Here is a 27,041-nt window from a genome sequence, read left to right as displayed (position 1 = left end):
ACCAGGATCCTCAGGGATTCTGCCTCAGAATTGGGAGTTGAACCTGGAAGGTGGGCTCAGAGAAGCTGCCTAGGCCTCTCACCAGGGATACCTGGGGAAGAACCAGGTCGAGTCAGTGTTAACTAGACTAGTTAACAGAGAAGACAATGGCATCCCACTCCAGTACTCTTGCCTGGAAAATCCCATGGGCAGAGGAGCCTGGTAGGCTGCAGTCCATGGGGTTGCTAAGAGTCAGACACAACTGAGTGACTTCACTTTCACTTTTCACTTTCATGCACTGGAGAAGGAAATGGCAACCCACTCTAGTGTTCTTGCCTGGAGAATCCCAGGGACGGGGGAGCCTGGTGGGCTGCCAACTATGGGGTCACACAGAGTCAGACACAACTGAAGTGACTTAGCAGTAGCAGCAGCAGACTAGTTAATGGGCTTTCCCAGTAGCTCAATGATAGAGAATCCACCTGCAATGCAGGAGCTGCAGGAGACCCAGGTTTGATCCTGGGTCAGGAAGATCCCCTGGAGAAGGGCATGCCAACCCCCTCCAGTATTCTTGTCTGGAGACTCCCATGGACAGAGGAACCTGGTGGTCTACAGTCCCTGGGGTCGCAAAGAGTTGGACACAACTGAGGCGACTTAGTGTGTATGCACCAGACTAATTAACAGCTCCTCCTTGGCTGGATCCAGGCTCTTGGGAACCTGGGGCAAGTCTCTTTCAATTCTCTGAGCCTTTGTTTCCTCACCTGTAAAGTTAAGATTGCATTAGGGCAGGCTGATGACCCACACAGCCCCCACATCGTAGTGGCTTAATCCCATAGAAGCTTCTTTCTCTCTTGGTCATGTTGGATTGGATCTCCAGGAAGAAGCTCTGCTTGGTGACCCCGACAGGAACCCAGGCTCCATCCATGGTGTGTCTCTGACTCTGGGTCCTTATCCTGCCCTGATAAGGACAGGGACAAGGAGAGAAGAAGGCAGTCCAGCTCATAACCACGTAGTTCTGGGGGGGACCCAAATCACTCTGAAGCCGCAAGTAGAATCATGCAGGAACAGGCGGTGTTGTCCCACTGTGAACCCCAATAAAGAGGGGGTCACAGATATGGGGCGCACCAGTGGCCTCTGCCAGAGAGACAGCAGTAAAGTGTTTCTCTCAGGGCTGCCCGCGAGGGTTAAACATGAGAAGTCACAGCTCTCCAAGCACAGGGCCTGGCCCAGGAGACGCAGAGATCTTGTTATTTTCCTTCTCTTTCCTCTACAGGTTATTCCCTGAGGCTTATGCAAATAGCAGACCCAGGCAAGAAATTAAGTGTGTGTCCCTCACCTCTGCAGCTGCTTATTTCCTTGTTTCCTTGCAGTGTAACATTTCATTAGACCTTCCAGATGGGGAAAGAGCAGGCAGATTAAAAGTCAGATAGTGCCTAGAAGCCTGCTTCCTTGGTTTCAGGGACGGCTGGTGCTTCAAAGCTATTTGGTATTTCCACAGCCGAAAGGCCTCCTCGGGAGCAGTTGTGTTTTAATAAATGGCTGCCTGAGTAATTTTCCTCAAAGGAATTGCTTTGTGGATGTGCCTGTCCCCGGGGAGCTCTGGCTGTTCCTGACCAGTGCGCCTAGAGCCAGTGCCTTATGACAGGATGCTAGGGGCTAGGAGCCCCTCCAGTAGACCCACCCTGCTGTCAAGATGGGAGCCCCCCCCCAGGCCCCACCAGTAGGTTCTCCAGGGACCTGTGGAGGGCACCGGACAGGGGAGAGGTATGGGACCCAAGCTGTGCCACGTGCGGGTCTTGACCACAAATCTGATCTTTCCTGGCAGCCATGGGCAGAAGGAAGCACCTTTAAGATGAGGGCAGATTTGTTCCCTTCACTAACCTTGACCGCCGTAGCCCCCATCGGGAGTGGGAGCCAGGTGGGTGGGGCAGCATAGGAGGCGACAACAGGGGTCCCCCATTTGGGATCACTTTGCCCGTGGGAGCCACTCCTTCATGGAATTTCGGTGTTCATTCATTCATGGACTCATTCTTTACAAAGCACCTACAAAGAGGCTAGGGCAACATCTGAGCCAAGACCCAGCAGTGAATAAGCTGGTTAGAGGGGCTTGGTGGCTGAGAGTCGCACCGCCTGGGTTTGAATCCTGCCTCTGCAACTTCCCAGCTGGGTGACTGGGCACATTGCTTGTCCTGTCTGTGTCTCTGCTTCCTCACCTGGAAAAGGGTAATGGCCATCATTATAACTGATTGCTATGTGGATTAAATGAATCAGTGTTTGTCAGTTCTAGTGAGGTGAATGAATAGACCTAGAGCCTATTATACAGAGTGAATTCCGTCAGAAAGAGAAAAACAAATACTGTATACATGTATATGGAATCTAGAAAAATGGTACTGAGGAACCTATTCGCAAGGCAGGAATAGAGACACAGCCATGGACAACAGGCTTGTGGACACAGAGGGAAAAGGAGAGGGTGGGACCAACTGAGAGAGTAGCATTGAAACATACGTGCTACCATAGATTAAATAGATAGCTAGTGGGAAATTGCTGTATAATACAGGGAGCTCAACCAGTGTTCTCACAGGACAACCTTGAGGGGTGGGAGGGAGGGGACTTATGTATACTTATGGCTGATTCACGTTAGTGTGCAGCAGAAACTAACACATTGTAAAGCAATTATCCTCCAATTGAAAATAAATTTTTTAAAAAATGAATCGACATTTGTAAGGCACTGCCTTTATAGAACTTATATTCCAACGTGGAGGAGACAGAGAAATTTAAGTAAATTATGTAGTCTAAAAGAAATCAATAAGAGCTATCGAAAAATAAAACAGGGAAAGAGCTTGGTGAGTTAAAATAAGATGGTTAGAGAAAGTCTCACAGAGAAGGTAATATTTAAGAAGAGACCAGAAGGGAAGCAGAGCCCCGACAATGGGGTTAGTGGGCAAGAGGTAGCAAGTGCAAAGATCCTGGGGCAGGCAGGGGCCAAGGTGCTGGAAGAGCAGGAAGGAGGCCAGGGCCCTGGAGCAGAGCCCTGCGGGGTACGGTGGGGAGGAAGATAAAGTAAAAGAAGGAAGTGGACCTCAGGCTTCACAGACCTTATAAAGGTCTGACTTTTTCTCAGGGTAAGATGCAGACCACTGCAGGAACTTGAGCAGAAGAGAAAGATGGTCTGGCTTGGGTTTCATCAAGATCACTCTGGCAGCTGTATGGAGGATACGCTGAATGAAGCAAGAGGCAAAGGAGACAGCTGAGCTAGAAGGGTCGGGCAGAAACCCAGGTGAAAGACGACAGTGGCTCAGCCCAGGGCGGCCAGGATGGAGATGGGAAGAAGTGGGTGGGGTCAGGGTGGCCCATGGCTGTCAATCAAGGGAGCTGGACAGAGAAGAAGTATCGTGAGTTTGAGGCAGAGGATCTGCAGGACCAGGCTGGCAGGGAAAGTGAGTCCAGAAGTGAGGGGATGTGGAGAGAGCACCAGCCTCAAAGCCAAATACGAGACCTTTATCTTGGCATCACTTCCTCCCTTTGTGGCCCTGAGCAAACCACCTAATATCTGTTTCCGCCTCCCCAAAACAAAGGCAGTGCTAGGACTCGGCTAAAATGGCTTGCAGAGTGACAGTCATGCTGCAGGAGCTCAATCAATGCTCCTTGTCACTCCACCCTGCTGTCTCCTTGCAGCTGGGTGAGGAAGGCTCAGCAGCAGAGAGGGGTCCCCAGGTCAAGAGGTCCCTAACAGAGGCTCAGAGGTGTAGAGAGTGATCCCCAGGAAAGAACCAGGGGTGTTGCCATCTGTCTCTGCTTCACAGTGTGAGTTACCAGGCACTTCCAGTGGGTGGCAGCCTCAGGTGATCACACTTCTGGGCGTAGGTCATTTTCTGGGCAGCCAGGGAATGGGTGCCAGGTCAGTCCTCTTTTCTGGCATGAGCAATACTGAGCTGCTTTTATTCTAGCCCCAGAAGTCCATTCTGATGGTGCCAGGCTGGTATCTGACACCAGAGTTCCCCCAACCTCAGGCAAAATAATCTCCCTGCCCCCGCCCCTTCCCCATCCAAGCCCAGACCTCTACAGCATCCTTTGTTGAACTCCAGACAGTGGAGTATCCGCCCCACCCTGGGTGCCACTGCAGCCAGCCCTCTGTAAATAGACTGCTTGTGCCTGCAGACTGGGCTGGGCAGAGCCAGGGCCAGATGGTCGTCTCACTGCCTCTCCTGGGGCTGCTGCAGCTGAGATCTGGCCCCCAGACAGCTCCATTCAGTGGCCCTGACCCTGTTGTCCCCAGTTGTCCTCAGGATGCCCATCTTTTGCCCTCAGTAAACCCTGGGACTGAGCCCCATGCAGCTGGGGTCTGCGCAGATGTGACTGGCAGCAAAGGATGTGACTGATGGGTGTAAGTAGGCCTTCCACCCAGGCTGCTGATGGGATGTGGCAGATAACTAAGTTTTCAGAGCTCAATATGTTGACCAGGCACAGGGGATCCTGCAGAAGGAGGGTTGGAAGGAAGCAAGGCCAAAGGGTGAGCCCTCAGAGAAACCTGGCGTCATGAGGAAGACTTCCCTTTGGAGACAAGAACTGAGCTGGAGAACAACTGAATCAGTTATTGTAGGATGTTCAATTTGACGGTTCCTGTTATCTTGGAGTCTCAGATGAGGCACAAAGCTGAGCATGAAAGGTACTTAGGACCACACATTGAAAGAGGAGTTGGGTAGCCCCAGGATCACCTCCACCTCCCCTAGCCCAGAAGTTAGAAAAGCCTTGTGATGACTTTTCTCAGGAAGGGAACATCCTTCCCGAGAAGAGCGTTATCCAAGGGAGGAGTGATGAAGATGTTCCTCCACTCCTGGGGAGACATCCCCACCAGCTGTCAGCCCGAGCCTTTCCTTCATGCGACCTGGCACCGCCCTGAGCCTGGGGCATTTGGGAGAATGTGACCAAGCACCAGCACCATGCCTGACTCTGCAAGACCAGAGGTGGCCGGTCAGAGTAATCTCATGGCCATGCTCTCCAGGTGGACACTGCATGAGGGAGTCAGGCTTGAGCCATCCTGGGAGAGCCCACCCAGGAGGACAGCCCAGCAGTGGGTGAGCCAGCAGAGCTCTTCAGGCACCTCGCTGAGTACAGTCAGATCATCCAGTTTACTCCTGCCAAAGAATGCACAACAGTGCCCACTGGGTCTCTGCCCCTCAAGAAGCCACCTCCGCAGGCTTGCCATGCTCTGGCCATGCCATGCCTTTGTCTCAGCCTTTGTCCTGGGCACTCTGGGGAAGCCAGGAGCAGCAGTTGGTGAGTGACAAAGAGGCAGTACCTGGGGAGTGTCACATGCCCACCCCCCACCCCCACTCGTATTACTGAATCCTGAGACTGGGTGAGTGGGGACTAGGCTCAGGGGAGAAACTTGGAACTGGGCATGAGATCAAGGTTCCAGTAAGAGATCAAACTTGGCAAAGGGGAAGCTTCTGTTGTTGTTGTTCAGCCACTAAATCATTTCCAACTCTTTGTGACCCCATGGACTACAGCATGCCAGGCTTCCCTGTCCTTCACCATCTCTTGGAGTTTGCTCAAGCTCATGTCTATGGAGTTGGTGATGCCATCCTACCATCTCATCCTCTGTGGTCCCTTTTCTCCTCCAGCCTTCAACCATTCCCAGCATCAGGGTCTTTTCCAATGAGTTGACTTTTTGCATTAGGTGGCCAAGAAGAAAATAAGGATAAGATTGTTTTTAGAGCTGACCTTGCCCATGACTAGGTCGGTGACCACACACCCTACTTGAACCTCTCCATGCTTCAGTTTAGTAAATGTACCCTCCTCAGAGGTTTAAGAGAGCTGATGCATGCAGCCCTGATGCTCAGTAAGCAATAGTTCTCAGTAGTAGAAGTATCTGCAGCAATAGTAATAATAATAGAAGTAGCTCCCAAAAGTGATCAAAAAAGAAAAAAAAAAAAAAAGCTGTTTGGGTTCAACAGGGTAGATTTGAAGGGAAGTAGTGGGAGAAAAAATCATCTGTTTGCTGCTGATATCCCACTGAGTTCAGCCTGTTTAGTCAGCCTTTTACACAACTATCATTTTGCAAAATCTGTAATAAGAGCAGTGCTGAGTGTAGGGGGAATCCCAGAGCACTATCCATGCCACCTGGATGACCCAGGAAGTCTTATGGGAAGAGGTGGCACAGAGTAAGGCCTCGTGCCATGCAGTGGGGATACACCATTGGAAGAACAAAGTGGTCTCAGGACCCTTGTCAATTTCATGTCCTCTTTGCTCAGAACACAGCCCTTGAGACAGTTCAGCCCAGTAAACATCAGTGAGTCCGTCTGTTGCACCCAGCCCACGGGGAGGCTGCCTGGGTCAGTGAGATGAGGAGGAGGCAGGCTTTGCACTCAGGGAGCTGCCAGTCTCCTGGGATGGGAAGACAAAAATCATAGCGTGTGAAGCGAATGTGGCTCTTGGTAAGATGGAGGGATTCAGGGATGCTGCAGGGTTCAGAGGAGGAAAACTTAGCTTAGCCCAGGCAATCTATAAGCACACACACAGACACACACACACAGTTACACACACACACACACCTCCTTGGCTCTCTATTCCTCAAAACCAGGTCTTCTACTAAGTACGTAATAGATGGCACTCCTCTACCTGCTTAAAGTTAGACATGGCCATGTGGCTTGCTTTGGCCAATAACATGAGAACAGGAAGGACACGTGTCCCTTCTAAGGGACAGTTTTAAGAATCAGTGTGTGTGATCCCCCAAACGCTCTTTTGCTCTGCAACCATGGCCAGCAGTGCCCAGGTGAGGGGCAGCACTCTACCTGTGTCTTGAAGAAGAAAGACACGGAGCAAGGTCCCCAAGTGACCAGTGGTGAACAGGTGGTATGAATGAAAGGCTCGTAATTGTAGTTAAACCACTGAGACTGACTGTTAAGTACATTCAAGTCATGTCCGACTCTTTGTGACCCCATGGACGATAGCCCACCAGGCTCTTCTGTCCATGGAATTCTCCAGACAAGAATAGTGGAGTGAGTTACCACTCCCTTCTCCAGGGGATCTTCCTGACCCAGGGACTGAATGCGGGTCTCCCACATTGCAGGCAGACTCTTTACCTACTGAGCCACCAAGGAAGACCACAAACCACTGAGACTGGGGGCTGTTTATTATCGTAGCCTAACTCACCTAGCTAGGTGGATGCAAACATCATTTTTCTAAGTAGCCCAAATAGAAAACTAAACCCTGAGAGACTCTTCAGAGACTCCTCTCTGAGTCTGTAACCCTTCCCTCATTGGAGCCACCTTGCCCAAGGAATGGCAGGCCTGGATTACAGTTCCATCTCTGCCCTGACACTCTATCCTCAGGTAACACCATTGTCCAAGGGGGTGGCTGACCCAGAGTGACCGTGAGAGTCCAACATTGTAGGGATACAGTCTTCAGGGACCTGGGGGTTAAGGAACAGCCAACAGACAGCCTGCATCCATCAGCTTCTCAGCCTTGTGCCCTGAGGGTCACTGTGAAGGTCAAACCCAGAGTTAGACACGGGACAAACCCAAGGGAGGGTGAGGGAACATGGTGGTCTTTGCTGCTGGGGGGCATGGGGCCAAGGGTCCCAGGCTGCCGGACGGGGTGGAAGTGACAGCCTAGAAGCCAAGTGTCCCTGCTTGGTTAATCTAAAAATAAACAGAAAGGCAACAAAAAAATCCATGTTTCAATTACTGCACACAAGCTGTTCAAACAGCCAGCTCTGCACTGGAGATGTGAACTTGTCAACAGAGCATGCCTCGTTTGCATGCTCGGGTGGTGATAAAACACACAACCTCGCAACAGGCTGCCCTCTGGTCTGGGTAGGTTTTTTCCTTTTTAATTAAATTAAATTAAAAATACAGACATAGAATAAAGAGTGAAAATCTGAAGCAGGTGCATCAAGATAGATGTGCTCAGTCATGTCTGACTCTGCAGCCCCATGGACTGTGGCCCACCAGGCTCCTCTGTCCATGGGATTCTCTAGGCAAGAAGACTGCAGTGGGTTGCATGCCCTCCTCCAGGGGATCTTCCCGACCTAGGGATCGAACCCCTGCCTCTTATGTCTCCTGCACTGGCAGGCGGGTTCTTTATCACTAGGCCACCTGGGAAGTCCACACGTAGGACAGCAGCTCCCAAAACAGGCAGAGGAGGCTCTGAGGGCTAAGGTGAGCCACACCCTTGGGGAGAAGTGAGCAGGAGAGTGGCCAACACCAAGGGTCAGTGGCAGGACCCGGGGACAAAAGTCTCTTCCGAGTGACCCAAAACACTTCTCCCCTCCCCAACGCTGATCATGGAGAAAACCCCAGTGACCAGTGCAGGCCCTCAGCTCCCAAAGCCAAGGCAAAGACTGTTTAGGGACCTCTCTCCATGGGAGAGAGGTTGTTACAGCCCACGTCTGGGGTGAGCTTAGCGGATCGGATGCATGGCGGACAGAGCTGCGACTCCATCCTTGGCATTTCTTTCCTCTCCCACACACCCTTCCTCACTGTCCTTGTTTAAACACAGTCTGTCCTCTGAAATGAATGAAGCCCCAGGAAGCTGGGCTCCCCTGGGCTCCAGGGCCACCCAGACCCACCCTGCCAGCTCCAGCCCAGAACAGCCACTGCCTCCCTCCCCTGAGCCCAGGGGTGCTTGTGTCTCCCTACTGGGACAGCCGTAAAGTTCGTTCAGTTCAGTCGCTCAGTCGTGTCTGATTCTTTGCAACCCCATGGACTGCAGCACTCCAGGCTTCCCTGTCCATCAACAATTCCCAGAGTTTACTCAAACTCATGTCCATTGAGTTGGTGATGCCATCCAACCAATGATGGCATCTCATCCTCTGTCATCCCCTTCTCCTCCCGCCTTCTATCTTTCCCAGCATCAGGGTCTTTTCAAATGAATCAGCTTTTCGCATCAGGTGGCCAAAGTATTGGAGTTTCAGCTTCAACATCAGTCCTTCCAATGAATATTCAGGACTGATTTCCTTTAAGATGGACTGGTTGTATCTCCTTGCAGTCCATGGGACTCTCAAGAGTTCGTTCAGGGGCTCCATAAGATCTTACGAGAAGCCCAAACAAACACTTTGGCCATTGTAATATATCCTTACTGTGTGCTTTTCTCTTGCCAGCACTACTTTCCCCCAAAGCCAGAACCTTGCCCCATCCCCGCCTGGTTTCAGATCTTGCACCGAGTCATGCATTATGGCGCAAGAGGCAGTTAGTACTTTTGGTATGACCTGACAAGGAAAGGTCAGGACAAGTGTGCATCCAGGGCATGCCCAGGGGGTTGCTTGGAAGGGAAAATGGGGGCAGAGCCCTGACCCATGATGGAGCCCCAGAAGAGGAAGCCAGCTGCCTCTTAATTTCCCAGGGAGGGGTTCTGGATAAAGAAGAGCCCTCCCCCCAGAGATGGAGACGAGAGAGCAGCAGGCTCATGCCAACACCGGTGAAGGCGCCACAAATCCTGCCGCTGAAGTGGCTGTTGGTTGTATATTCACTCTGGACAGGGATTTTAATGTCCCCAGCCCTCGGAGCAATTCTGCAGCCATCAGCCCAGACACTACTTACTCACTGAAATAAAAAAGCAGTCGAGTCTCTCCCAAGGAAGATAATATCCTGTCACAGGCAGTATGATCTGCCGGCCATGTGACGGCCGTTCCCTAATGTTTCCAAATAGACTTTTGAATAGACTCTTGTCTAGAAGAAAGCAAATTGCAAGAGCATTTTTGGCAGCCAAATAGAGAGCGCGTATTCGTCTTTCTTCTGTGCAACTCTAGCTGCTGGTCTGGCTCCAGGCACCGAGGAGGATTCATCCATCAACTTGGGTCACTGATGAACACCATTTGCTGTGAAGAGAGATCTCGTCGAATTAGTCAGTTCTGCAAGATTCGGAATAATGAGGCGTGCCAGAGGCAGTCTGCGAGAGAGCGGGAGGCCCGCTTGGAGAAGGGAGGTAACTGTGAAGTCTAGCTCCCAAGTCTGCGAGTGTGTGTCTGCAGGATGGTGGGAAAGCAGGCTCCAGACCGTGGTGTTGCCCTTCTCAGTGGAGCCACCCAGCGCAGGAAGTCAGAAGGAACCAGAGATGGTTACTTGTCTGGGTAATGGTCCTCTAGGACATCAAACCATACCCGCTGCCACAGCTGCCTCGTCAATCCTAATGTTTATGAGCCCCTAACTTATACACGCCTCCCTTCTTCCCTCCGTTTATGCTGATATTATGCTGCCAACTGTCATTTCCAATATCTTTTTTATTTTTCATTATCACCATTATAATGATTTACACCAAGAGCAATAGCACAAATGCCTAGTCAATTAGTCCCGTGAGAAAAGTCTCTGAATCATGTGTGCCTTTTCAAAAAAAAAAAAAAAATTACTGCATCAAAACAGCCAAAATGTCTCAAAGCAAAGGTGCACACGAGCAGGGACAGAAATGGGAGCCTTGTTCTTTTAATATCGTTTATCGTTCCTCTAACGCATATGCTAGATACCACCTTTCCGAGGAAGGGAGATTGCTTTTTGCACCAGAAATTGTGCCCAGAAAAGGAATCAGTGGCATTTTTTCTGGAAATCTATCATCACAAAAGCATTTTGAGACATTTGTCTTTTTAGGTCGTGTATTAAGCTTCCCAGGTGGCATTCGTGGTTAATAATCTGCCTGCCAATGCAGGCGACTAAGAGATATGAGTTCGATCCCTGGGTCCAGAAGATCCTCTGGAGGAGGAAATGGCAACCCACTCCAGTATTCTTGCCTAGAGAATCCCAGGGACAGAGGAGCCTGGCAGGCTACCGTCATGGGGTTGCAAAGAGTTGGACACAACTAAAGCGGCTTAGCATGCAGAAAGCCCTGTAATTATGGAATATGGATTTTCTCCAAACACCTTTGCCCCACCCCCCAGGGCGGTCCAGGGTGATCACAGCACTGGCAAGCACTGTAGGAGCATCAGAATGCCGGGGTCCTCGGGCCGACGCTGATCCTGCTAACAGCTGATCTTAGGCTGACGTGTCTCAAGCTCTGCTGCTGTTGCTGCTAAGTCGCTTCAGTCATGTCCGACTGTGAGACCCCATAGACGGCAGCCCACCAGGCTCCTCCATCCATGAGATTTTCCAGGCAAGAGTACTGGAGTGGGGTGCCATTGCCTTCTCCAGTCTCAAGCTCTACCTGCGTTCAAGTCCTCCTGAGGGATCTTGTGAAAACAGTAGATTCTGACTCAGTGGTGCTGGGGCAAGCCTGGGATTCTGCAATCTACAAGCCCCAAGGTGGTGCCAACACCACAGACATACAAGCTGCCCTTGGGTAGCGGTGCTTAGGCCACCACCCAAGCCCTCATCTCCATCCTCTCCTTTTCATTTTCCCCACTTACAAAAGCCAGTGCCAGCACATCCGCAGTAAGCACTGCAGCCCTAGAAAGCCATGCTGTTGTTGCCGTGACCACCGCTGGACCTTTAATGCAGGGGCTCCCTCCCTGCCCTGCTCTGAGCAATCCACCCACTGGGCTGGAATCTGCCAGATTGTGTCTCCCTCAAAGTTTTTGGATGAGCTAAGACCTAGGAAAAGCAGGCAGGTTTAACTGGCAGTGGAAAAAAGTCCCTGTCTTCCTTTAGAGGTAAAGATGACACGCTCAAGCCTTCTGTTACAGAGCTTGATGCCCCCTAGGGTAAGACGTCACTGCCCTGGTTTCTAATGTAAGCTGTCGCATCCCCGACGCCTCTCTCCCCCCAGGCTCAAGGGTCTGGTAGAGGCTGCTCAGTTGGGTCCAGACCCTGAAGCTGCCAGCAGCTAAGCAGCAATGCTGGGACAAGCCACCCCAAGCCTGGCACCAGGGCTGGGCAATCGTCACACTTGCCCTGCTGAGTGACCAGTGATGGCTGGGAGTAGGGGGTATAAATAGGAGAGCGGTGATCCCTCCTGGCTGGACAAGGCAGGTGGAAGGAAAATTCCCTTTCAGAGCAGGGGTGAAACGTGACAGCAATGTCTGTGCTCAGTTCTCTGCGGCCTTGGTGTTTGAAAGGAAAGGACCTAATCATAAAACCATACCCAGGTCAGTCCTGTGGCTGAGATCAGGGAGAGACTGGCATTAGCCTGGGGATGTTCCAGAAGCTGCTTGGCTTTTGAGCTGGTCAGAGGATTTGAAACAGAGCCCTGGGTCCGGTCTGGCCCCACAACTGGCACATCTTATGTCCGCTTGAAGTGATAAACACCTGCCTCTGCTAAGGAATACTGCATCCCCAGGAGCAGGGCGTGGGCTGGAAAAGCCATGAGGAGGCCACGCTTTCAAGATCAGACCTGAGATGGTGGCCTCTTCACATTTTTCACCCTGGGCACCTGTCTCGCCTCAGAATGTGTTCCGAGCTGGAAAGGGCTTGCCGCCTTGATCTGGGAGTGTTTCCTGTCCTCTATCTCTGGGTGCCTAGCCTGCAGAGTAGTGGCCAGGATTCAAACGCAAACCTCTTGACTCCTCACTGGGGATGAGTCCTGGAGCAATCACCAGAAGCTGAGCTGGCAGAGCAGAGGAGGGCCAGGCCCAGCACTCAGACCCAGGCAGCTGTGCCCAGTCAGTTCCATGGAGGAAACAGAGGGGGCCCTGTCATTAGGGAGCACACCCTCATAGGAGCGGCATTCACGGGGGAGTAGAATGTGCCAGCCCATTCCTGGGTCGTCAGCCGGCCTCTGTGAGCTCGGAGAAGGGGGGGCTGGTTGGAGGAGGCCTCCTGCAGGAGGGCTGGAGTGGGCCCAGCCCCCCAGACTCAACCAGAACCAAGTTGTCTGAGTCGGTGGGGCTCTGGTGGAGACAGGGGGTCCTGGGAGCCGAGGCACCCCCAGGGAGGCATTTCCCAGTGGCATCCCCAGCTCCTGCTGACATTGGTGCCAAGTTACAGGACCAGGCCGGCTTCCCCAGAAGCACCCAGAGAATTCCTTTGTGCTGCATTTGCCAAGATGGTGTTCCGGCTGCCGTTTATTATTTTGCTCCAGAAGAAACACTAAAGATGCAGAGAGGGAAACGAAAATAAGAAAGATGGGCAGGGACTGTTCCAACCGACTTGGCAGCACGTCTCCCCCAAACGAGGCAATCATACATTTTCCGATCGAGCTGGACGGGCCGCGGCTCATTCTTCAGCCCCCTGTCTGGAGGCAGCGCGGGCTCCCCACCGTCCTGTGGATTAATCGTGCCTTCGGGCCCTCACAGCCGGCGCCCACTCCTCTGCATGCCTTAATGATAGGAAGGAGGGAAGGGTCATTAGTCACCTGTGATCTTAGGGCCAGTGTGCACACCAGGTGTGTCAATAGTTGGGGACACAGAGCACATCCCAGGACACAGAGCACCACTGTCCTGCCGTGAGTTTGGGGGTGCACAGAGCGCAGGTCGGCGAGCACAGGAGTCTCAGGGGCCGGTGCCGTGGGCTCCTCGACAGTGGCCCCTGGGCCCCAGTCCCGCATGGACAACACAAAGCAAAGGACTGTGACATTCACAATGATTGATTATTTATTCATGAATTATTCATGTCGAGGCAAGTCTGTGGGACAAGATGCTGCTCTGGTATCCAGCAAGCAGACATGACACCGAATTATGGAGACACGGCCCGGCCAGCAGGGCTGAATCTGAACCTGGTATCCTCTGGTCCCCCACTCCAGGCCACCCTTGGGCCCTGGACCTGTGTCTGTCATGGTGCCCTGAGCTGCAGCAGAAGCCCGTCCATCAGGGCAGGCTCTGGGGGTTGTGATAGGAGATCCCCATGAACACAGACATTCTGCTGAAAATGACCTTCCTTCCACCACGGTGAGGTGTCCACAGTGGCCCTGAGTGACAGAGCACCCTGCAAGGTCCCAGCCACCCAGCACAGGGGGTCTCAGGGAGTCCATGAGACACAGACCCACACAGCTTCCTAGTTCACAGCCGCCTCCTTCATCATCATCCTGGAAACCTGCCTGCTTCCTGTTGACCTTGTGGGGCTATCCTTGTCCTCCCTGTAACTCAGATCTGGTCATTATCCAGGGATGGGGCTCTTTCTCGCACACAGAGGGCTCATGAGGTTTACAGTTTGGTGCTAACAGTGGCCCTGGGGGCAGGCAGAGCTGTCCATTGCTGCTTCCCAGATGAATAACCCACAGCATCCGTGAGTTCCTGGGGCTTGTGAGGGGCGGTGAAGTGAAAGTTGCTCAGTGTGGCTTCTCCAAACAGAACAAAGAGTGTGGACCCTTTGCAAGGAGACCCTGGAACCCAGAAGCTCAATGGCGAGTTGGTGAGACAGGGTCTGAGAGGTGCCGAACACCTGGGGCCTGCCCAGCTCCTGGGTCTGACTGGAGCGTTGAGCATGAAATGGTCCAGCTCTGTGCATGTTTTCCAGAGTCTGAACCAGACTTAAGCCAGGCACTGACTGGGATGGAGCCCGTATTTCCCAGTGGGGAAGGATGGGTAGGCTCCGTAGTACCAGACTGGTTCTTATACAACTCTAAAGTAAAGACGTTCCCTTTTCTATCATTATAAAGGTAATCTAACCACAACAGGGGCTTCCCGGGTGGCAGTAGTGGTAAAGAACCCTCCTGCCAATGCAGAAGACATAAGAGATGCGGGTTCAATCCCTGGGTCAGGAAGATCCCCTGGTGGAGGGCAGCAGTTTGATCCTCCAACCCATTCCAGTGTTCTTGTCTGGAGAATCCCATGGACGAAGGAGCCTTGGTGGGCTACAGTCCAGAGTCGGACATGACTGAAGGGACTTAGCACGCATGCATGCAACCATGACACAGAAAATAAAATAAACAACACCTAAAACTTTTGGTCAAATTCCAGACAGGCAGAATCACTTCTTTCAGTAGCTGCAGCAAAACTAAGACAAGCGAGGCTTGGTGCAGAGTGAAGGCCCAAAGTACACTTTCCATTTGGGCATCAGGAGCGCAGAGAAGGAGAGAGGCTGGGAGATGAGGGTTCTAGGGACAGTCAAGGGGCAGAGGTTTGGGGCAGGAGCTGGAAGTCAGGGGCTGGAGCAGTTACATCATTTTGTTTTCATCCCAGGTAGCAATCCTCCTCTGACTACTCCAAGGGAAGAGAAAGAGACCCAGGACAAGGTGGTGTTGCCTGCATCCTGGCACACCTGGTGCTCAGTGGCGATGACCAGAATGAGGGCTTGGCCCCAGTGCCCAGTAGGCAGGGAAGCCAACTTCTGACTTCCATTCACTCCAGGTGAAGGGGAGCCCAAGCGTGGAGCATGTGTGTGGAGGTCCCGGGCCCAGGCCCCTGCTGGGGGAGCCCATACCCTTTCTGGTGAGCAAGTGAGTCATCATGGGAGCCAGCACCTTATCCCTCAGGAGTTGGGGGGCAGCAGGAACAGACCCTCCTCTCTCTCCCGGGGAGGAGCCCTGGATAAGGAAGAAGGTCTTCCTCACAGCGGGGCTTGGACGCTACAGGCACACCAGGCTGACCCTGTAATAATTTTGAGGGCTCATCTCGGCCCTGAGTTAGTTGGGCTGGAGGGTCATTGTTCTCCCTGGAGCCGGTCAGTGTGGGCCTCCTCCCCCTTTAGGGTGCTGGGGGGCTCTGTCCTTAGGCTTGGTGTCTACCTGTGTGTACTGAGCTCTAGTCTGTGTGGCTTTGAACAGGGAGGTAGGGGCAGGGCTTGGGGGCGGGGTGGTGCAGGGCCAATGGTTGTGCATCCACAGCAGCCCTTGGGCCCTTCTGGAGTGTCCCAGGGTGATGTGCTCACCCCATTCTTCCCCTCCACTGCGATTCTGTGAGCAGGGCCTCCCCTCCCCTCACTCTCCCCAGGGGAGGAGAGGCATGTGCAGAGAAGGGACTGGGAACCAGGGTCGGGGACCAGCTTCCCCAGTTGTGTGCCAGGCCCAGGCTCTCTGAATCTAGGTCTGGTTCTGGAAGAGTGGAAACCCAGTGTCTGCCCGAGGGGCTACAATGCAAGCTGGTGGTGGTGCATGCCTTTAGGAAACTGGGAGGTGTGAGGCTTCAGGCAGGCAAACATGGGCTTCCACCCGCCCCAGTTGGGGGCCCCATCCCCCTCCCGTCGTCTCTGCCAGCCCAGTATCCCTGGATGGTGCAGAGATCAATGCCCCTAGTGAAGGAGTGGGTGCCCTCCCAGCACCCCAGCAGCCACAGCCAAGCCTTCCACGTAAAACCCCCACCTCTGGGAGGCTCTTCAGACTGAACCTGGGACCTGCCCCTTAGGATCTCCTGGAGGAGGGTATGGCAATGCACTCCAATATTCTTGCCTGGAAAATCCCATGGACAGAGGAGCCTGGTGGGCTACAGCCATGGGTTGCAAAGAGTCGAACACGATTGAGTGATTAACACTCCTGGGAGACTCTTCAGATTGAACCCAGGACCTCCCCCTAAACGTCTCTACCCTGGACCTCGGGCTAACCTGCCCCCACCCACAAATTAAGACTTTTTAGATCCTAGAGATCTTTCTTCACACTTGCGTGTAATTTAAAAGATGCTGGCCACACAGTCACCCCACCCAGGGGCAAGCCTGCTCCCTGATTAAGAGCCCTGGACCTGGGATTGATTGTGGCCAGACTCCCTCCCCTCTCTCGTGCCCGGGCCCCGAGCCAGGCTCTGCCCATTCACAGGCCACCTGCCAGGTGTGCACCTTGACAAGGAAGCGTTTCTGCATGTTTTGTCTGTAATTGCTTGACCAGGTTCATCTGAAATGCCTCGTGCGCCTGGGGCCTCCTCCCACCCAGGCGAACGCTTCCTCCAGCCCCAGATGCACGTGGGGGCCCACAGGCCGCAGCCCAGCAAGAAATACTGACGCGGCCACCTCTGGCGCTGGCCCTCTGCCGTCTCACCCCTGGTACACCAGGCAGCATGCGCCTTTCATTCCGTTTTGAAAGGGGAAATTAAACTTAGGGATGAAGTCGAGCCCAAACCTGCCATGCAAATAGCTGACCTTTGTTTTGAATACACTTAACGAGGCCGAGCCCAGACTGTGGGTCCTCCAGCTGCCTGAGTGTCCGTCTCTCTGGTGTTTTCAGGAGACTCACAGGGATGCGCGGCAGGATGGGGATGGGCAGAGGCACAGCTGCTGGGCTGGCTTTTCTGCCATGCACCAGGGCTGTGAGGAGGAGAGAGCCACAATGTGGTCCAGGGGGCCCCTCTTCTCCAAGGTAGCAAGCTGAGAGGTGTGATCGGCATCAGAGGTGTTGTTGGGGCCCAGGAGGGCCCTGTGACTGGATCCCAAACATGCTGTGCCAGCTCTGGGCTTGTCTCAGGGCTGCAGGCCACCTGAACGGCAGCCCTCCTGATCTCCATCCTCAACAGCTGGAAGGAGATGGTTCCTTGACAATATGGGAGGTTGTGTTGTTCTGTAGGAATGTAGGGGCTGATTTAGTGCCAATCAGGCCAGGTTAGACTTAGTAACAAATAAACTGCCAATCTCACGGCCTTAAAGATAAAGATTTATGTACCAGTTGTGCTGAGTTTGGCACTGGGGTTGAGATGGGGGGGCAACCCTCTTCCATCAGATAATGGCACTGGCTGGGAGATGTGGCCTCTGAGGTCACCAGGGCAAGCAGAGGGTCACACCAGATGTTTTTAGAGAGAGTTCTGGAAATGGCCTTCATCCCTTCCCCACTCATTCTGTCTGCATGAAATCAGATGCATGATCCCAAGTTAACTACGAGGGAGGATTCAGGGGTCTTTCTGGATGGCCAGAAAGAGAACACTGTGTTTTAAACTTGGAGCATCATGTCTGCCCCACTTAGGATCCAGCCTAGGGAGGCAGTCACCCCAAGGGCACTGGTAATTAGCAAGAGCCCTGCCCTGACAGGTGAACCTCAGGAGACCAGAGTCTAGGCTCTGGGTTTCAGCTGCCCCTGAACATGTAGATCCTCCTTTCAGAGCTGTCCTCAGAGACTCCAGTCTGCTTTCTTAGAAAGGGCAGTTCCTAGCTCCAGTGCCTTCAGGGAATTTCCAGCTGGAAGATTCAAGGTTTTATGTCTAAGGTTCTCCTTTTGCACAAATGTGTTTGTCCCTTCCTTAAACATTGAGCAATTAAGAAGAAACAAACATGTGTTTATTTATCCAGCAAATATCTCCTGAACACTCTTCTAAGCCAGGCATTGCTAGGTGCTGGGATTATAGAAACAATAAAGCCTGGAGTTTCCTCTCAAGGGTAGCAAATGCACAACAGCCATCCATGGATGCTGGAATGGTGGTGGGTGCAGATGTTCAGGGGGACAGAGGAGCTCTCTCACCTGATCTTGGGAAAGGAGTGGTTAATACAACCTCTGAGAAGAGTCAATGGCTGAGTTGGGTCATAACAGACACACAGGACTTAGCCAGATTCAGGGGAAGCCGGTTCTGGCAGAGGAACAGGGTGGGCTTGTCCACAGGCAGAGGGCGAGATACCTTCAGAAACTGTAATGTGTTTGGAATGACAGCACCTCATTCCCGGGAGGGGAAGAATGAAAAGTGAAAATGAAAGTCACTCAGTCTTTGCAACCACTATACAGTCCATGGAATTCTCCAAGCCAGAATACTTGAGTGTATAGCCTATCCCTTTTCCAACGGATCTTCCCTACCCAGGAATCAAACCTGGGTCTCCTGCATTGCAGGTGGATTCTTTACCAACTGAGCTATCAGGGAAGCCCATTAATGAATGAATGATGATGAATGATGATGCCAAAAAAGAGAGCCAGCCCAGATGCTCAAGAATCCCCTGGCTATCCTAAGGAGTCTGGATCGTTATCAGAAGGATAGTATTTAAAGCAGGAGAGAAAAGGATGGTGACCAGACCTGTGCTTTAAAAAACCATAAGGGAGGGACTTCTCTGGCGGTCCAGTGGTTGAGACTGCACACCACCAAAGCAGGGGACTTGGTTTCAGTCTCTGGTTGGGGAACTAAGATCCCACACACTACAAGGCATGGCAGAAGATTCAAAAGGCAGTAATAATAAAATAAACAAAGTTTTTTTTAAAAAAGCCACAAGGGCTGTTGGTGGAGGATGGACAAGAAGGATGAAGCTGGGGACAGCGGACCGCTTGAGATAATGTATGTGGGAGGCATGATTTGGGGTGGATGTGCAGATGGAGGGAGGCAGATTTTAAGAAACAACTAGAGCAACAGACGCAAAAGCCCTGCTGGGAGGTACGGGGACAGACGTGGGGACAGGCAGATGGCTTTCTCTGAGAGGGAATTCCTGAGAATGCATGTCTGGGCAAAAGAACAATGCGTTGATTTAAGGATGAACCATGTTTAGGTACCTTCAGGCAGCAGGATGGGGGGCGTGGTGCAAGGCAAGGGAGGCTCCAGGAAACATGGCTGAATGAGGTCGTCCAGGGACAGGGCAGAGGGTGGGAAACAAAGAGGAAATAGGGGCCCTTGAAAATGAGCCAAGAAAGAGGAGCCTGCTGCACAGACAGGAGGAGGGGTGGTAGAGGAAGGAGGAAAAGTGAGAGAATGTAATGTCGCCGAGACTGCACAGAGGAGCTTTCCAGAAGGTCGGCTGTGCCAAGGAGGGTGGGGAGGGGGGTTAAGGAAGACATGGGCATAAACTTCCCATTGGATGGGACAAATAGGTCCTTCTTGACCTCAGTGAGAATGACCCCAGAGGAGTGACCAGAGCCACACAGGAGTAGATGACAGAGCAGGAGCAGGGACCATGATCAGAACCAAGCATAGCCAGCTCTCCTGAGAACATCAGTTGGAAAAGTTTGTGAGGATAATCAAAGGGAGGTTCATTTTTATTTTGATGCTGTTACTATTGAATAGATGAAAAAACAACTTTTGTTACTATTGAATACAATTTTTGTGGCATGGTATAAGCTATGAAGCATAGCAATGAAATTAAGTGAGCCCGCCATCCAACTTAACAAGGACAGTCATCTCTGCTTCAGGTGGACCTGCGGGCTTAGCCCAGGCTGTGGGGGGTCAAGTATCCAGCAGAGGGGACAATGCCAAGATAGGGGACAGCTGCTACCAGGGCCCTGTCCATCACAGCCTGGATTGGGTTGGCCTGGGCTCTGGCTCTGTGGCACTAGAAGCTGGCACCTAGGTCTGGATGTGCAAGGACCAGAGTGGTATCAGGCTTAATGTAAGTTTGTAAAATAAAGCAGTCCATTTACTAGTCAGCAATTCCAGAGCCCCCAGCCCGAGCTGAGCTGGACTGGCAGGTTAGGAAAGTGAGCCAGGAGCTGTCCTTGACCTCCAGGAGCTCACACCCTAGACAGAAAGTGTGTGGAGAAAGGAAAAGAATCAAAGAGAACCGCGTCGTGCCTGAGCTGGGAGCAGAGCTGGGGAGGTGATGTGCAGGGAGACAACAGCTCAATCTGCCCCTGGCTCCCTAGCACTAACTTCTCCCCTCTGCATGTGCCTCACTGAGGCCTTGCCCACTAGGACAGCCTTTCCTGTATCTTTACATCCTTCCTGACTGAGGGTGACTGGTGCAGAGCCAGGCAAGTCATGGTCGTGCTGAGCAAAATTCGATCCCTGATGATACAGGAGGCCCTCGGGGTATCTGGTGTGTCTAGGTCTCCATGACAACACGGAGGGCCTTATGTTCGGATATTCGGGAAAGCTGCATGGAGACGGTCTGGTTCACAGAGGCTGGGGAGCTTGGGGGACTCTGGTGCCAGCAACTGAGTCGCAGGTTATAAAAGAAAACTCTCAACTCCCTAAAGCTTAACACCTTGGACTTGAGTCCTACACTGAGTCACGGTCTGGAGGCCGGAGATCCTGGCCACATTCTCACCTTCTAGCTTTTGGACCTTGAGGGAATCACTTATTCTTAATGAGTTCCCTGGCCCATAAAGTGAGGATGACCTTCCCAACTCACAGGCCACTCTAAGGATCAAATGAGATCTGTTGTCAAGGTCCTCGTTCACCACAAACTGAGTCTCCTGACATGGCTGTTTCACCTTACCATAGGGTTGAGGATAACAGGGCCTGAGGGGCCCACAGGATCTTGTTTTCACAGCAAGGATGGGGGGACAAAGTCCTAGTTATAATTAACAGGCACACGTCTGCATCGTCCAGGGCAATGTGATGCTACCAAACAGAAAGCATCACTTTAAACCATGACTGGATTCAAATCTCATTGACTACACTTCTGCCATGTGATCCTGGACAAATCATTTATTCCTCATCTGTGATGGGGCTAATGATCCATGCTTTGTGGGCTTGCTGTGAATATGAAATGAGCTAACGGTTTTGCGCCCAGAGAAGATGTTTAATGGGCGCTGACGGCCGTGGCTGTCCTCGCATCCCGGCGGGGCTGCCCTTTGTTTAAACTGCCCTCCTCTCCACTCTCTGCCCACAGGTCCGGCCTCTGTTTCCCCGTGAGGAGCAGCCACGGCCCAGCGAGATGTCCCGGCACCACAGCCGCTTCGAAAGAGATTACCGGGTGGGCTGGGACCGCCGCGAGTGGAGTGCCAATGGGACGCATGGGACCACCAGCATCTGCAGCGCCACCGCTGGGGCGGGGGGCAGCTCCGCCAGCAGCCTCAGTGCCCGGCCCGGCCTTCTACCGCTGCCCGTGGTGCCCTCCCGACTGCCCACACCTGCCACGGCCCCCACGCCCTGCACCACTGGCAGTGGCGAGGCCATCACCAGCCTTGTGGCCAGCTCCGCCCCCGCCACCACCACCAAGGTAAGACCCCTCTGGTGTCCGCTGCGAGCAGGAGCCGGGCAGGAGAGCCCTGCTCCCCCATAGTCCCCAGCCGGATACTTCCTTCTCCAGAGTATAGGTGTCCCTGGGGCCACGCCAGGCAACTGTTAAAGTTCACATGGTTTTAGTTTCCATAAAGCCTCTCTCTGTGACTAACTTGTGGAAAGACAAGCAGGTGCTGAGGCCATGTGTTGTCCTCTGTCACATGGACAAAAGGCATTTAACCAGCAAAAGGGCTGTGAAACTCTAAGGTGGTGATAGAGGGTCTCTAAGTGGGTGACCTGTAGATGGATAAGACCCCTGGGGGCTCCGGTGACAAGTTTGCAAAAAGATTCTGCCCAGCAGTTGGTCCTAAATGGTCATAAAACTGCTGTGTATCAACCAGCGTTCGTACCAAGCGTACGCACACCCAGGGTCCCCTCCAAGCCCCAGACAACCCTATGACATCAGTACTTTTGTCCAGTTGAGGACACGGAGGAACCAAGTCTATGGGAGAGGTCTGAGGGGGGACCTTCCTGGAGGAACCCAGGCCTCAAAGGTGTCAGTTTCAGGTCATTTTTCCCTCTTCCAGAAGTGGCTCCAGCTCCCAGAAGCGAAAGCAGAAAACAGTCTGGGTTACCAACCGCGACCATGGAAGTATAAATGTCGCCAAGGCTTCTGCCTGGCTTCCGGCCGAGCTGGTGCCCCTCGGGCCACTCACCCCGCCCCTGGAGGGACGGGACCCAGGCTGGTGGCCGGAAGCCCATTCACGGCCACCCGGTGTCCTGGGCAAGCAGGCGCTCTGCAGGTCCCGTCACCTCTGCCAGGCATTCAGAGCTGCCTCCTAGGAGCCGTCTCAGGGCCAGCATGTGTGTGTGTGTGTGTGTGTGTGTCTAGTCTTTTCTGCTTTCATAAAAGTTGCAGGAAAAGTTAAAGGCAGGGGAGCCCCAGCCCCAGCCATTGTGAGGTGGCGGTGGTGTTGGAAAGTGGCGCTCCAGGTGTGCTGAGCCTTTGTCTCGGCGATTGTCAAAGCTCCCTTCCAGCCCCGCTTCCCATTAATAACTGAGTGCTGCCGACGCAGTGCCCGGCAGAGGCCCGAGACAATGGAGCCATTGGAGGCCAGCTTGGAGCGCACTGACATCTTCGGCAGTGCCTTATTGATTTCATTTTCCTGTTATGAAAACACCGCCCCACTGAGGTGGAAAGGGAAGGAATGTTGGACAGGGGAGAGGAGACGGAGGCTTAATGTGGGCACGAGGCCCCTGGACCAGCCAAACACATTCCTCCCCAGGTGCCACCCCCCAGGACGGCTCCGGGGGCAGTGACCTCGGCCCAGGGGACCCAGCCGGCCACCCCGCCGGCCGCATCTGGCAGCCGCTCAGCTAGGCCAGCTGTTGGCCATGTGGAGGATGGCAGCGTCTGGAGCTGACGGCCGGGGGTCCAGGTGGGCAGGGAGGAGCTGGGCGCGGGAGCCCTCTTGATGGTTTCCACCCTCTCAGGGATGGAGGCCTTTTTAGGGACAGCGTCAGGCTGGGCCTCAGGCCGGGGTTTGGGCTCTGCCAAGCCAGGGAAGTGGAGGGGAAACTCAGGGAGGGCCTGCCCTGCCCACACGGCTCCTGCTTTGCTCTCAAGCAGCTTGATATTCATCATCTCTGGCTGGGCCCCAAACCACAGCATACAGAGGAAAGGAACCCAGCCTCAGACAGAAAACAACAGCTGGGCAAGAAAAAGCTGGGTGGCTGGGAAGGGAGAGGGGCCAAAAGTTCACACCTCTGTGGACAGCCAGCTCCTTGGCACACCTTCCCCCGTAACCATCTCCAGCCCAGTTTCACACCTGCAGAGGCTTGTCCAGTCAAGCAAAGGTGCCTGATTTTACCCTGGATTCCTGGTGTGCTCAGAAGGGAGTAGGGGCGGGCAGGGAGGACAAAATACAGCAGTGGTTTCTGTCCGGGGCCTTGGGGCTGAACTTGGGCTCTGGTTCCGTTCTGCCCTTCTGGCCTAACTGCCGACCCCCAGACTCCTGTCCCCAGCCTATTTGTCTAAGCCGAGATGGGACCACATCAAGTGACAGGCAAGCCACTAGGAGGTATCTGTGGTTTGCCTGGTCGACCAGTTGCGTCTTCACTGAGCAGCCAAGGTTTGGCTCTTGCCCTCAGGAAACTCATGGGCCAGGATATAACAAATCTGCGGCCTGGATGGTGCAACCAAGTGACCCGAGGATGCCTCTCCCATTGAGGCTGTTGGCAGAGGCTGCTTTGTGGAATGGAGAGAGACAGACTCTGGAGCCAGACTGCCTGGATTTGAATTCCATTCTATCTCGTGCTGACTGAGTGACCCTGGGCCAGTTGCATAACCTCTCTGGGCCTCACTTCTGTAACATTGGAATAAGTGGTCATACCTGCCTGTCAGAGTTGTGAGGATCATGTGAGTTAAAACTCATGTAAAGAGTTCAGAATCACATCAAGCCCGGCACACAGGACATGCCCTATAGAGCACTATGGTCATCACCATTGTCCCCGTCTCCCAGGGGAGGCTTACGGGACAAGGCCACGCCCCTGTAAGGCAAGGTGATCATTTTCTGGCCTCACCAAGAGGAAAAGGTAAGGCTTCAGATAAGAAAACAAGAGCTAGGCCCCAAGCAGGCAGGGACAGGAACTGAGTTTTTGAGTGGTTAAGCCTCAAGCTGGGGCTCCCCAGCTGGCAGTAAAGAACCCGCCTGTAAATGCAGGAGACATAAGAGACGCAGGTTCGATCCCTAGATCAGGAAGGTCCCCTGGAGGAGGCCATGGCAACCCACTCCAGTGTTCTTGCCTGGAGAATCCCATGGATGGGGATCCTGGTGGGCTACGGTCCATAGGGTCGCAAAGAGTCAGGCACAACTGAAGCGACTTAGCATGCACGCAGGCCTTAAGCTGACCTTGTGACGAGACCATGGTGACATGTCAGCAAGGGGCTGGAGGGAAGGGGGATCCAATGGGCCTCAAGCAGAGACTGAGTTAGCACCACCTAGTAATGGGTGATGGCGGTGAGCACCTTAAAACTTTTGTCAGCCATGGGCTCTTTCCTCCAAGACAGCCCAGTGACTTTTTTTTTTTTTTGGCTGCATCCTGTCTTCACTGTGTCATGAGGGATCTTTCATTGTGATGCATGGACTCTCTAGATGTGGCGCGCAGGCTCAGTAGTTGTGGTACACCCGTGTAGTTGCTCTGTGCTATGGGGGAAATCTTACTTCTTAGGGATTGAACTTAGGGATTGAACCCAAGTGCTCTGAATTGGAAGGTGGATTCTTAACCACTGGACCACCAGGGAGGTCCTGAAAACCCAGTGTCTACACAGGGCAGAGGCCCCCTCTGGTGGACGACTTGGGGAGGCAGGTAGCTGCATGGAAGCCAGAAGCAGAGCTGTGGCTTTCACTTCCTTTTGTGTATTCCTACCGCCCCACCCCACGTGTGGCTCAGACAGTAAAGAACCTGCCTGCAGTGCAGGAGACCCGGGTGCGATCCCTGGGTCAGGAAGATCCCCTGGAGAAGGAAATGGCAACCCACTCCAGTATTCTTGCCTGGAAAATTCCGTGGACAGAGGAGCCTGGTGGGCTACAGTCCATGGGGTTGCGAAGAGTCAGATATGACTGAGCAACTAACACTTGCACCACTCCGCTTCCACTCTCACCACCCCGTAGTGGCATATGCTGCTTGAATGTCCTGGCCTGGCTTCCTCGGTAGAGGGTCTAGTGCTGCGTGGGCCAGAACCACCGCTGAGATGACAAATGTTGGCACCGTCAGGCCTTAGCATCTGCAGTGGGCTGGACGTGGAGCAGGGGGAGCGTCACAGCGTCTGCCGGCTGCAGGCACCCCGTAGCCCAGGCTGTCACCACCCATGTAGAGACGGCAGCCCCTTCATCTGCCCTGCCCAGTGTGGGGCTGCTTCTGCCCAGCGTTAGGGGCAGTCCTGGCTCTCCAGGGCGAGGAAGGCTGGCTGTGCTCCCAGCGGCAGCTCAGGGAAATGATGGCAATTTTTCTGTCACTGCAGCCTCCAGGCCTGAGTTGATCTTTTGGTTTCTTCCTTTTTCCAGGGCCTGATGATTTCTTGCATGTTTTAGATGCAAGGCCGAAAGGCCAGTTGGACAAACACAACTCCTGGGTGACTGAAGCATGGTGAGGGCCTAGCCAGATACACACCACACACACACACACTCACACACATACACTCGCTTACACCACACACACACACACACACACACACACACTCACACACAGTCCAACACACACAGACACACACTTGCTCAGACTGATAAACTGCTTCCCTGGGGCATAGGTCAGCCCTTAATCCTCTAGGACACAAGTTTCCAGAGCCCAAGAAAAGTAAGCATGCAACCCAACCCCTGTATTTTGTAAGTCAGAAGAGTGAGACTTTGAGAAAAAAAGACTTACAGAGGTCACCTACGGAGTGAGAAACAGAGCCTGGCACAGTGTATTCACCATGGTAACCAACATTGCAGCATTGTTATGATAACTTTTCCCACTCCCTCATCCACCTAGCTGACAGCAGACACTGAATTTCGGCAAGAAAATGGGTATATTTACCTCTTGTGTTATAAGTAGAAAAAATCTAGGCTGAAGATTGTGTCAACTCAACATTGCACAGCTGGTGAGAACTTCAAGCCCTTGAGTCCAACAGAAATGGGTTTGAATCCTGTGTCTACCGCAGAGGAGCCAAGGACCTCTGCAAGCTTCAGTTTCTTTGTCTGTAAAATAGGAATGATAATGATATGTTTCTTATGGAAGTGTTGTGAGAATTGGTTAAACTAATATGTGCAGAAAAGCATAGACTAGTACCTGCCACTGGTTAAACACTCAATAAAAGTTCATTTTGGAAAGGTAAATGAGAAACTGAGTTCAACAAAATATTCATATATTTGGGGGAGACCTATCCCCCTGTTGTTGGGAGCCAGTACTCTGGCCCTAGGCTCCAGGCAATCAAGGGCCCAGGGGGAGAGTGCCGCTGAGAAGCACAACGGCTGCCAGGCCTGTTTACGGGATAGAAAGGAAGCTCCACGGCCCTGCAGTTGCCGCTGCATGAAATTTAAATTATTCTCAGCAAACCTGCTTGACAGATGAAACAGAAAAGGGACGGCTTCATAAAATGCAATTTTGTTCTTGAAAGAATGGACTTTGCAGGATCCTCGCTGATGTCTGTGAAATGTATCGGGGGCTTTTCTCCACGTGGTCAGGAGCACTCATGCTGAAACATTCCCGTCATTCCTCAGAGCTAAACCCTTGAAAATAAATCTAGGCCGGGAAGAGAGAGACTTCGCCTGTGTCCCAGGCCTAGGGAAAACCAAAAGGGGCCATGGAATCTGCAGGCTCTGTCCTCAGAGTTTTTGACATTTATGGGCATTTGAGGCTTTCAGGGGGGACCTAATGACCCCAGAGACAATGACTTCTTCACATGACCTAAATTCTTTGGAGAAATGTTCATCAGGGTGGGGGCAGGGGGAGGATG

General features: G+C 53.0%; 1 protein-coding gene across 1 annotated transcript in view; it reads left to right on the top strand.

The window, feature by feature from the left end:
• KLHL29 (kelch like family member 29) overlaps positions 1 to 27,041 on the top strand; it is a 331,854-nt gene that overhangs the window by 163,845 nt on the left and 140,968 nt on the right. The window contains exon 3 of the mRNA XM_027555978.1: positions 21,213 to 21,542. Within this exon, the coding sequence (XP_027411779.1) occupies positions 21,258 to 21,542 (285 nt within the window). The 5' untranslated portion in view covers positions 21,213 to 21,257. The remainder of the gene's footprint in view (positions 1 to 21,212; positions 21,543 to 27,041) is intronic.

This window comes from Bos indicus x Bos taurus, chromosome 11 (genome assembly GCF_003369695.1).
Source record: "Bos indicus x Bos taurus breed Angus x Brahman F1 hybrid chromosome 11, Bos_hybrid_MaternalHap_v2.0, whole genome shotgun sequence".
NCBI lineage: Eukaryota > Metazoa > Chordata > Mammalia > Artiodactyla > Bovidae > Bos > Bos indicus x Bos taurus.
The sequence above is the reverse complement of the archived record's forward strand: the minus strand, read 5'-3'. Positions and strand labels throughout refer to the sequence as shown.